Below are 12,863 nucleotides of genomic sequence, written 5' to 3'. Positions count from 1 at the left end.
GCTGGGTACTTATTTTACCAACCTACAAAAAGATGGAAGGCTGATTATCCTTGGAGCCCTTCCTGGGATTGAACTCGAAACCTTGTGGCAAAAGAACGGGGAAAATCAATTCTTTGCCAGTGGCCTATTTGGGACCGCAGCAGCGGCCCACTTTCAGAGCAGGCCATCTGGTCATTGTGGTCCTGTGCCAATCAGGGGGCAACTGGAGCGGCAGGAATTTGGAAGCATGAACTTTCATAGACTTAAATCTACTTTGTCAAATGCATTTGGACAAATTGACCAAATATATCTGAGTAGGTAGACTTAAGTCTACGAAAGCTCATGCTGCCAACTTCTTTCTTTCAGTTAGTCTCAAAGGTACTATACCATCTCTCAACAAATTAATAAATGTTGGACTGCCCCTGGGCTGTTTTCTGCTCACAGCATATGAATTTCGTGGTGCTGCAGTTAAATCGTCCATTTTAATTTTAAAACAAGATGAGTGGAGAAGACATGCCTTACCATATATACTCGTGTATAAGTCGAGAAATTTGGGCCAAAAAATTGACCCCAAAAAACTGGGTCAACTTAAGCACAGGTCCATGGGTAATTGACCTGAGCCTCTCCCCAGCCGGGATGCCTCTGCAAAGGGACAGCCCGTCTGGGGATCGCCCGCCCAAAAGCCTCTCTCTAGCTGGGCTTTTTCCCCAGGGAAAGAGCCTGGCAGGGGAGAGGCTAGGAAGGGCAAGCTCTCACCCCAAAGCCTCTGCCTGGCTGGGCTTTTCCCCAGGGAAAGAGCCTGACTGGGGAGAGGCTAGGAAGGGCAATTGTTTGCCCCAAAGCCTCTGCCTGGCTGGGCTTTTTCCCCAGGGAGAGCCTAGGAAGGGCAATCACTCGCCCAAAAGCTTCAGCCTCACTGGACTTTTTCCCCAGGGAAAGAGCCTGGCTGGGGAGAGGCTAGGAAGGGCAATTGTTTGCCCCAAAGCCCCTGCCTGGTTGGGCTTTTTCCCCAGGGAGAGGCTAGGAAGGGCGGTCACTCGCCCAAAAGCTTCAGCCTCACTGGGCTTTTTCCCCAGGAAAAGAGCCTGGCTGGGGAGAGGCTAGCAACGTTAATAATTCGCCCAAAAGCCACTGTCTGACTAGGATTTTTCCCCAGAGAAAGAGGCTGGTTGGGGAGATGCTGGTCAGGGCGAGCAATCGCCCTGCAGCTTGTCCACACCTGGGCTGCCTCTGGAAGTTTGACCCTCAAGTTATCCATGGGCCATACCAAAATCCATACTTTTGCCTCCAAAAGTTGACCTCGACTTATACACGAGGTCAACTTATAATCAAGTGTATATGGTATTTTACTTCTCGCTGCAACCTGAAGTGGAGGCAGGGTTTCTGGTTGCCACTGGATTGATGAATTTCATCCAAGAGATTGTGAAATTGGCCCAAGACACAACAAAATTGTTCACTCCAGCCTAGGCTGATTTATAATTTGGGTGCACCAAGATTTAGAACAGTGTTCCCTGACCTGCAGTGACCAAGCTGGATAGTGATGATGGGAGTTGTACAGCACTTCTGGAAGGTACCAAGTTGGGAGAAGCTGACACAGACTTATCAGGCAGACTATACCGCAACTTCAGAGGATCCTCTTCCCTTGTCATAGAAGTAGCAGCCTCCTTTTGAGGCTGTCCATGCTATCATTCCCGTGATGGACTTCTTGTGAAAGTAGGAACAAGAAGATGGTTCTTATTAGATATTTGTGCTTAGTTTAGAATACCAGAGTGCAAAATATGTATGTGGTACATCAGTTCTGTTCCTGGAGTGTGTGTTTTTCTTTTCCTCGCCCTACAACCATCACATGAAAAACATCCAGTACTCATTCATGATTGTAATATAGCACTTAGTTTTTGCATGCCAGACAAAATAAGAAAATTTATATTAACAGCTGGGTTTCCTTACATTTAGTTTAGATGAAAAAGCTCAGAGAAAAGCAGACACTGCCAGAGGCCAAGGAAGTAAAACCAGTTTGTATGGCAGCTTTCCTGGTTGTTTTTCTGGTAATACTTGTGAGTGCTTTTGATATAAAAGGATAACAAGTGAAAAGGCCATTCACACAGTCCAAATACTATTTCTGTCATGAAACATGCAGACAAAATGTCAAGTTACATATTAAAAGCCTGCTTGAAGAGAGAAGTTTTTGCCTACTGTCAAAAGGAGAGTAGGGATGGCTAACCTAGCCTCTCACAGAAGGGTGTTCCAATGTCATGTTCTCACCAAGCAAACTTGTGATGGTGGCAGAACTAGGAGAAAACCTTCCCTTGGAGAATTTAAAGAGTTCTGGAAAGTTCATATGGGTAGATACAGTCTTTCAAACAGTCTGGACCTAAGCTATATAGGGCTTTATAGGTCAAAACCATCACTTTGAATTTTGCTCAGAAATAAATCGATATCCAGTGATGTTATTTTAACAAAGAATTTATATGGTCCCTATAACTAGCCCCAATCAGTATTCTGGACCCACAGAAGTTTCTGAACCATTTCCAAAGGCAGCCCCCATGTAGGGTGCATTACAGTAGTCCAAACAGAATATAATCAAGGCATTGATCCATGGGAAGAGGTGGATAAGAAATAAATACATAAGAGTAGAAGTGGGTTACAAGAGGGCTTTTCTTAATCTGGTACACCCCCCATCAGCTGTAAACGCACGAAAATCAAGAGAGAGAAGATATAGCTGTCTGGCTTTTCTGAGGTATGACAGCCTATCTGGAACTATGTAGAGTATTGACTGTGAAGATGGTGGGACAGAGTATCTGAGTTTTCCTCCACACTGCAGAAATAATCTAATTTGACATCACTTTAACTGTCATGAATCCATGCTATGGAATTCTGGGAATTATAGTTTTATGAAATATTTAACTTTCCCTGTCAAAGAGCTCTGGTGCAACAACAAACTACAATTCCCAGAATTCCACAAGATATAGCCATGGCAGTTAAAGTGGTGTCAAACTGCTGTGCAGATACAGCCTCATTTAATCTTGCATTGGGTGTATAGATCATACAGACTTCGTTGGTTAGAGAGGGCAGTAAATCTAAAAACTAGCTATAATCTAAAAAAGTAGGTTTTCCAGCTTCTGAGGATTGATAATAATATAACTATTACCCAAGATTTTGATCATGGATAAAGATGTTGACTTGTTGTGTATTCGAGGGTCTGGGAGAACTCTTTTCAGCAATGGTAATTTGGAAATGCTGTGTCCCGTTGATGCAGATTGGAGGCAAGGGGTGAAGCATACTGGCTTCAAAAGGACTGCATCTTCGTCACCAAAATACCTGTTCAGTAAAGTTAAAGATTTGAATGTTTGAACCTAGAGTTTGGCTGGAGAAAAGGATTTGGATTTTGCTCATGTACCAGTCACCCCCATTGCCCATCAGGTTAACCTGTCTAGGTTGGGTGGCAGTGATGTGATCATTGGATCTCCCGAGATCAATGTCCTGGATGACTTGTAACACTTTGCTGAGCTTGCCTGATAACTATTTGGCTGTTACAACAGTTATGAGGTTGTGAATATGTTATGAACGAAACCCCAGCAAATGCCAGGGCCCCACTAGTTAACACCCTAGCCTTGTGAGGACTCTCTTGCCCATTTTCTTTTCTGATTCTCAGCAACCATACTACATTCCAAGAATTCCGTCCACTATTCATGTGGTTCTCTACTCGCCTTGACTTTAGGCAATCTTTCCTCCTAATTTTGGCCCCCAAAGACCAGACCATACTTAAAATTGAATTTGTCACCTCATCACAATACTCACACATTTTGTGTTTATTTAACTGTTTATGCACACACACCTGCACATTATTGGGTATGAATTTTTGTCCAGGGACACTTTATTCCACACATCTGATGCAGTAGACTTAGTCTATGAAACGTTATGCTACCAAGTTCTTTCAGTTAGTCTCAAAGGTGCTACAGTATCGATTTGTATACTGATTCAAACTAACATAGCTATGTCTTTGAATTCTACCTATGTTCTTGTTTTGGGTGATTACCCATTATTCTTGATTTTTGACCAGCTTCGCTGCTTACATCCAGTGAAGGGGATTGATTTGGTAGGTTCAGGTAATTGTAAGTGAAGTTTCCTTACAGGTCTGTCTTGTCTCTAGAAGCCCAGGTAATCTTGGTGGCATGTGTAATCCCTCAATCTGACTATATTTGTAGCTCTTTATGACACTTCTTTGATGTTTAGCTCTTTATTACACTTCTTTGATGTTAGTATTTTGCTATATTCTGTTAGGGTTAAAATGATTACTGACAGTATGTACTAATCCAGATTCCGAATTGATAGAGCGTGGTATTGAAATGTTTAAAATACATATAAAAATATTTCATCTGATAGCCCCCCCCCATTGTCTCAGTGCTTTGTTTGTAGTAATGTGGTATAATGTTAATGGGGTTGGACTAAAACTGAGGAGACCAAGGCTGCATCCCCATTACAGAAATAATCTGCAGTGGCATCGACATTAAAGTAGTGTCAGACTGGATTATTGCTGCAGTGCAGATGCAGCCCATGGTTGAAATCCCCACTTAATCATGAGCCTGAATGACCTACGCCTAACACACATCACAGAGTTGTTGTCAGGATAAAAATGGGGGGAGGATCTTGATCTTCTTAGAAGCATGACATAATACATACATATAACAATAAATAAAATCATTGCTCAGGGGCAGAAGTGAAAAATAAAAATTATTGTTGCTAGTAGAGTTAAATAATATCTTTAGAACCCCTACTGTCTATATAATTTTAGAGGCCTTTTATTGAGTGTATGGGGTATTGGGGAAAATTATTCACAATCCATGTTACCTTGAAAAATATTGGCACATCTACCATGAATCATTTGCTGAAGTGGTCAGCAGGTTTTGGATGCCACAAAACTGCCAAAGTGGGGCAGGGGTTTCTTTGATATTTGTATTTTAAAAATAATCTCTTTTTAAAAGATTCTGCTGATGCAACCAAGTTAACACTTTTTTGCCTTGAGCCAGCTAATTGTTTAAGGTTTGATATTGACATATAGTTTCTTTATTTTTCCATAGACTGAATATTTTAGCTGCTAAAAAGCAGTTACTTTCTGCTTATATATTATTTTCTGCTTGATTCTTGAGCATGATGAAGGCAACTGGCTGGGTTTTCTAGCTATTGAACACATCAAAATAATTTGCATTCACCGTTACTCATGGCTGCTTTAGTTAGAACACTTCCCAGTAGTTACAGCACAGGTCTGTCTTGAAATAACTTCCATTTCTTTGCATTTGCATGAATACCTGGGTTGTTTTGCATTCACATGTGAATGTAAACCAGCATTTTATTAGTTGGTTTATTGATTGCATGTTAAGGTGGAACAAATCGCTAGAAGGATCTGTGGCTCTTTATCAGTCTGTTTCTCTTTAAGAGATAAAACTATTTCATATCTTGTTTTCAGATACCATAGTCAGAAGGGGCTGTTTGAGCAATTTTCTACATGGGTTGTTGGGTTTGCATCTCTGTATAAATTCCAGCATTTGGAAGGCCATGTTGACTTGCCCCGCTACCTGTAGTATTTTCAGTAGCAGGAGTCCCTGTTTCAAAAGACAGCACACCTGTCTGTCACAGTCATATCTTTGGAGCACTTGACAAGATAAAGAATTCAAAATGCAAAAGCCTTGAATTCTGGAAGGGGCCCTGAGGCTTTCTTGATACCTGTGTAGCTCTGTCACATTACTGTTTTTTCTGGGTGAGTGGAGTAGCAAATACCTCCCTCTCTCTCCAGAGTTCAAAAAATTGATTCCCTAGCCATAGGTGCTCACTGGGGAGTGAATGTGCTGCTGCCTTTCTAGACTAAGCATTTTAAGAGACCAAAAGGTCAATTGCTTCAGGAGTGAGGGGTGAGGGCAATTTTGTTTAATGCATAATTAGTGGGCAGAACCCACTTTTCTCTTTAGAACTGGGACTTGAAAGTAAGCTGAGAAAAATGAGCCTTAACAGAAGGCTCGTCTGTTATGTGTAATCAGTGTTGCTCATAAATTATTTCTTTATTATTTAAGGCCCAGACTGAAAAATGTGGACAGAAGTACCGCCCAGCAGTTGGCAGTCACAGTGGGGAATGTCACAGTAATTATCACAGACTTTAAAGAAAAGACTCGCTCTTCCTCCACATCTTCATCCACAGTGACCTCCAGTGCAGGATCAGAACAGCAGAATCAGAGTAGCTCGGGCTCTGAGAGCACAGACAAGGGCTCATCCCGATCCTCGACGCCGAAGGGAGACATGTCTGCAGTCAACGATGAATCTTTCTGAGAATTGCACATGGAATTGTAGGAAACTTATGAAATCAGGGTATGAAATTCAAATATTCCAGCTGTCCACTAGGGCTGTAGTCCTGGGAAAGCTACCGGTGCCACTTCCTCCTTATCTTCCACCTCCTGTGCTTCAACATGCTTTTTGAACCTCGTCCCCCTAACCAATGACACCAGGACTGTATGAGCTTGCTGTGGGCATCTGGCCACCATGGAATTTCGCACCCTGACAATTACTTTTTGACACTTATGTATTCCATTGTTTATATGATTTTTTCCTAACAATCATTTATAATGGGATGTGCTCCTGACTCTTAACTTTTTTATAAATCTGCTGTGCACAATTTTTTTCCATGAACATAAAAACAGATTCTATTTCTGGTGAGGGAATGTGATACAAGTGGGAGGGGGACTGTAGGAGGGTTTTTATTTATTGTATTCAAATACTTCATCTTCTTCGTTTTTGTTTTTTCAGCATATTCTTTTAAATTCAGTTCTCCCTCTTCTTCCAGTTATACTGTGTACTATCAGTTTTGATATAAATTATATATAAATATATAAATATATATATATATATATAAAATAAAATTATATATACGGTTATTTGAAACCAATACATGGAAACGCTGGTGCTTGAAACACTGTGAAGTGAAACAATTTTAAGATCTGGGACAGTGAGTGCCATTTGGAAAAGGAACCGGAACTGGTCTTAGATGAACAGAGTATTCCTGGAAGTTCAATTTGAAAATGGGACCTTGCTTTCTTCTTGTGCTTTGGCTGAAGAGTACTGGACAAAGATAGATGTCTATTTTCTTACTTTCTGTTCTTTTTGAAATCGAAAATGTGCTCCAGGTCACTTGCATTCCCAGTAGAGTATCTGAAAACAATACATTTCCAGCCCTTTCTAACAGCAGTGTACAGATTTTAAAAATTATGAGCTACACTGGTTTCAGAATGCTTAATATTAATGTACATGATGGCTGCACATTAACACTGTCCATTTTGCATAACAAATCTTCAAAACTCGTATCTCACAACTTTTACTGTAGCCAGTGTCCATATTTGTATTCGTTTGGGAGGGAGTAACAACTAAATATCTGTTTAGAAAAAGGTTTGTTCGCTTGTATGTTTAAAGGTAGCCAAAAGCCTTAATACCAAGGATTACTCCTCTCATTCCCCTATATTCTGATCAGGCTACTACAGTGTGTGATCTGATGTCTCATGGCTTGTTCTCAATGCAAAATCTTCCATGTCTGGCTCTACTGTTTTGGTTTCTTAATTGAATTCATTGTGTATCCTGAGGGTGATCTTTTCTTAAAGAGCCCGTCGTCCCTGATGATGTGTTTGGGATTGTAAGTTTTGGACATGTCTAGATTAAAACAATTTATTATGGGAGCAAGAATTGTAAAGAAATTCCATAGTGGCAAGGGAGCAACAGATGGCCAATAATTTTGATTCTTGCTAGAAAGTTATTCTGATAATAAGTTCCCTTCCACTTCCAAATTGTGTTACAGTTTTACCTAACATGTGTTATCCAGCTTAGAACACTACAATGAAGATATGGAACAACAGCAGCAGCATCCCCTCAAACTCATTGTGTGTGCTTTTTTAGGCGACCCAGAGTGCTTTGCTGTAATTTCAGTAACATTTTTATGATATCAAAATATGAATACCATGTGGGTGTTCATTCTTAGAGGGCCACTTGCCAGAACTTGGTGCTAGACTATAATTGTACTAATTTCTTGTTTGAAAAATAGTAATTATTTCTCTTGTATGGAGGCAATGAAATTGATGCATTTTATCAGTTTAAAGTAGCAAATAGAAGCTCCTTTCATATCAGTTTTAAATTTTAATCTATGCTTAACTGAATAAAGCAACTCTGCTCAAAGATGTGGAGTAGCAGAGCAGTGCCTTTGCAGCTGCAGTTCAATTTTGAACAAGGTGGGTTCCTTATTAAATTGTTCGTATATCTAATTATTCTTTCTTGAAATCTTATTCTTAAAGTATTTATTAAAAAGAGAAAAGAACCAAAGGAAAACCAGATGATTCTTGTAAGCTCTGAAGTACATTATTATCTGTAGTTTTTAATAGTCAACATCAATCTACATTTTTATCATTGGTATGGTATTGTAAAGACATTCCTTTTCCAAGTTTTACTGTTGCTTTAAAGGATCTCAGGGAGGGTAAATTGGTCAGCCATAATTTATTTTTGGAGAAAAAATAATTTTTAAAGAGATGTTTTGAATCCCAGATATGTGTAATTTGCACAGCTTTTTTTAAAGGAATGAACCAGAATTAATTAGGCCTGTGTATATTTGGCCCCTTCCCAGCAAAGACCTGAGCTTTGGGCATGTGTAATGAGAGTGCACCTGTGTATACAAGTGGTGTATTTCCTCCAGTGGCTTACTAGTTTAAGTCCTTGGTAAAGGAAAAAAAGCAGTGTGAGTGTTGAGAAAATTACTTAATATGGTGAGCACCACCCACTAAGCACTGCTGCTTCATGTATTTTCATATGGCTTTTTGTGGGCTGCCATTCAAACAGTGTGCAGCAGCGGATGGTTGGTGGGTTTTTCCTGGTGAACTATGCCCCTTAGGTTAGATGATAAAAGCTTTAACCGTAATGAGCTGCTCATTGGCTTACCAATTCAGTGAAATCCTCTTTGGGTTTTCTTTTCTTTCCTTTTTGTTAAAGTGTGCCTCTGTGACATATTAGCTTGTTAGACTAAAGTATGCAAATCCATCTTTGGCACAAGTGGAGTGAGTGAAACTGCATTTGGCTGAAATTGTCAGCTAAGCATTCAAACTTTCTTGGGCCGCATTTATAGCTTGTTACATTGTGATCAGACAGCACCCATTTAAAAAAAAAAAGCATGATGCTTTAAAAATGAATTTCCTCTCACTTTTCTGCATTTCATTTAGCCATAATGTAGTCAGAGAGCATGTTTTAAAATACTTCGGTAGAAGAAGGGCCAAAAATGCTTGGTAGCCAGTGGCACAGAAAGCAGGTAAGGAAAAAGCACAGCGTTACATTTGCAAGTTTCAATTTTTACAATTCACACACACACAAACACATATGTGTGCACACCCATACACACGACAGCTTGCTTGACTTGTTCATTTTGAAAGAGTCATGCAAAGGGAACAATTTAAAAGGTAAAAACATTTAAGATGGGGAGTTTTAATTGAAAGAATTTTGCTTGTTAAAAGTCAGTTTTCTATTTTAAAATTGGCAGCATCTATATTCAGTGAGAGACACTTCCATCTGCCTTATCAATACCATTTTCAGTCTACTTTTTTTAAACAGCCGTTAACGTAAATTATTGAAAATCATTACTTGCTGACTATAATAACCTTTGCTTGTATGTAACCGAAAAAAATGGTTTGAGAGCCAACATTTAGAATATGACAATGGAGCTGAACAGTTTTTAATGCGCAAGCAGTTCTGTTCTTGTGTATGACTTGTAACCTTAATTTACTGTGTAAAGATGGTTACATTATTTCTTTAGCTTTGTTTGGAGACAAATAGAGAATGCTTGTTTAAGTATGTCAAGACATAATTTTATCTTGTGGATTTTTATGTTAATGTATTATACGAGCTATATTTTTCATTTGCCCAGAAAGACAGCTTGTATAACGCTTTTGGAAGTTTTCTGCTCTGTAAAGTCTTTAGAGCTGACAGTCCTGTTAGGTTTGTTTTTAATCTTCATGCTAAAAGTGTCAATGGTGGTTTTGTGAACTGGTCAGAAAAATTCACAGGTCTTAAATGTTTTCGGGAAATTTATATTGGACACTGCTCTTTGTCTAGCAAATAAAAGATGTTAATATATTCCTGTTACCGGCATGTGCACGACTGTTATTAGAAGCCACTTTATCATTTTCCTGCTTTAAATAGAAATGTCTATTTATGAATTCTGCTTGTAGTTTTTTCACAAATAAAATAGTAACATTTAATTAAACCCGATTTTCTGTTCTTTGCTGTTGAGGAAAGCATTAGTCAGAATGTTTATATCTCTAGTTTGATTTTATTTTGCATATTTGTGTGTATGAACATACACTTGCATATTGATATTCCAGATAAGGAAGTTGAAGAAGCCAAAGTTATATCTCTTGAACTTGATATGATAAGCCAAGAACATTGAAACACATATCTTGAAAGGGACCCCAAGGGCCATCTAATCCAACACCTTACCAGTGCAGCTAAATTATCTCTGACAAATTAACATCCAGTCTTCATTTAAAGACCTGCAATGAAAGATCACCCCTCACATCCCAAGGTAGCTTGTTCTGCTGAACAGTTTTTACTAAAGTGAATTGAAGATGTCCAGCTTATACTGCCTTATGAATGTGGAATGGCACTTCCAAGAAGCTGCTCTGCAGATCTCTACCAAGAGCTGCCAGAGTTGCTGTGCTGCCATCTTCCCTGGTAGGAGAATTCCCAAAGACTCATAGCAGGGCAAGATGCATACTTTGATCCATTTCAGTGTAGCCACTGATAACTTGCCTGTTGAATGTGGCTGAAAGAAAACAAAGAGGAAGTCAGGTAAGCAGAACCAGACATCTAGAATGTGCCAGATCTCCAGTGACCGGGTTAGAGGAGGCAGAAAAAGAGGAAGACCAGCTCTTGTCTCTTGTGGAAGGTGGAGTTTACTTTGGGAATAAAGGTGGGATCCAGTCGAAGCATGATGGAATCAGCTGTCATGATGCAGCTCTTCATGCACCGGCACAGTGGGGTAGTTGGAAAGGACTTTAAAGAAAAGGTGCTTCAAGAATATATTGCATAGGAATTCAAAGGAGGGAATTGTTAGCAACTTCAGAACTGTATGCAAGTCCCACAAAAGGAAGTGGGGGGCTGTGGGTGGGACTAGTGAAATGTGTGGATTTAACTTCTTGGTGTCTCATCTGAGGTGCCACCTGAAACATGATTCCCCGCCCCTATCACTTAAGGCTAAAGGGTTGAGAGTGCTTTGCTGTCCATCTGCTGCATCTGTTCAGAGGTCCATCTTGTCACTGGTCACCTGGACGCCTAATCCATGATCAATGGTATAGTCCAAACAGGCATAGTTAGCATCAAAACACCACTTAAGTACTCTGAAATATTAGGATTTCTGGATATATAGTATGGGAGATTGAGCAAGCTCTCAATCTTTTAGGCTATTTTATTAACAGTCATAGATATACAAGTATGCATTCTCCTCAGAGAGAAACTTAGAATTTGCAGTATCTAGGCACATTACATTCATTGTATTATAGTCCAGGAAAGGCATATGCATACTGGAGGTATCCTTATTCCTGACCTGATACCATCTGTGGATGAAACAGAAGCATCCAAGGAAGATCATCATTTTCTGTGGGCATTGCAACCTCTTACAGCATCCATTACAAGCTAGCAATGATAAATCATTATTGTAGCCTATTAACTTACCAGCATTGTCTGTCTAGGTTACCACACTACACTTATTACCACATTCCACTTTAACTTCTCTGGCTGCCTCCTGTTGCATTCAGGGATTTGCAGTTTAAAGAGAGGCATTTACAATTTTCAGCCAGAGAGCTCTTAGGCCTCACTGAACTACAAGCCTCAGAATGCAACAGGAGGCAGCCAGAGCAGTAAAAGTGGAATAGCAGCACTATAAGGGTAGTGCGGTAATGTGGCTAGTCTTTATCATCCCCTTTCCCTCCACCACTCCCTTCTCCTTTTGTGTCATGTCTTTTTAGATTGTAAGCCCGAGGGCAGGGAACCATCTAATTAAAAAGATTGTATGTACAGCGCTGTGTAAATTTGCAGCGCTTCATAAATAAAGGTTAATAATAATAATAATAAATAGCTATATTGGTAGGCAGGAGGCTGTCACTTGGTCAGCCTGGTTTCTCTCTTTCCAGAGTGGTTTTATAGCATCCCCAGCCTCTATCTGACCAATCACTGATGCCGTTTTTCTCATCCAGTCAAATCAGAGATGTTACTGGTCTTTATTCTGTGAGGCATTGGAATAGTGGTTCTTGGCTGTCTTTCTGATTCTAGTAAATCTGTGGTCAGGTTTATTACACGTCAATCATTTATGTTCTCTGTCACGCCATTTCTCTTTTTATTAGTTTGTTTACAGTTAAGCTCTTACCAATTCCAGGCAGGAAGACAACCTATGTCTTTAACATTATCCAAACATTCCTGATTTATACTTTATAGGTGCTCCTTAGATTGCTGCTGAAACTTAAGGTTACCAAAAGTCAGAAACAACGACTTAAAGGGACACAAGAACAACAATTCAGGCTTCAGGGGTTTAAATTTTGCAAACTGCAATCCAAACCAGTGCTCAGCCTGTAACTAGGAGGGAAAACCCTTTGAGAAATCTGCATACGTTTAGTTGAGATGTGATTTTGGTGCCCTTTGCCTGAGGAAAAAGAGAGGTGATAGTTGTGATTTACCTTTTGACTCTGTTGGCATGGAGCTGTAACCATTTCAGGTTGAAGTAAGCTAGAAGCATGTGTGTGTTTTTGGAGAAGCAGGCCCTTCCTGGGGCAACAAGGATGACTGTGACTCTTTCTAGCCTTACCTTTCTCATTTTTCTAGAA

At 39.8% G+C, this 12,863-nt stretch overlaps 1 protein-coding gene across 1 annotated transcript in view; it reads left to right on the top strand.

The window, feature by feature from the left end:
- The window catches only part of LOC121922198 (RING1 and YY1 binding protein), a 69,488-nt gene extending 59,357 nt beyond the window's left edge, over positions 1-10,131 (top strand). The window contains exon 5 of the mRNA XM_042451304.1: positions 6,045-10,131. Coding sequence (XP_042307238.1) covers positions 6,045-6,297 — 253 coding nt within the window. The 3' untranslated portion in view covers positions 6,298-10,131. The remainder of the gene's footprint in view (positions 1-6,044) is intronic.
- The last annotated feature ends 2,732 nt before the right edge of the window (positions 10,132-12,863 follow it).

Source organism: Sceloporus undulatus, chromosome 2, assembly GCF_019175285.1.
Source record: "Sceloporus undulatus isolate JIND9_A2432 ecotype Alabama chromosome 2, SceUnd_v1.1, whole genome shotgun sequence".
NCBI lineage: Eukaryota > Metazoa > Chordata > Lepidosauria > Squamata > Phrynosomatidae > Sceloporus > Sceloporus undulatus.
Note: the sequence above shows the minus strand (reverse complement) of the source record. Positions and strands in the feature narration are given on the sequence as shown.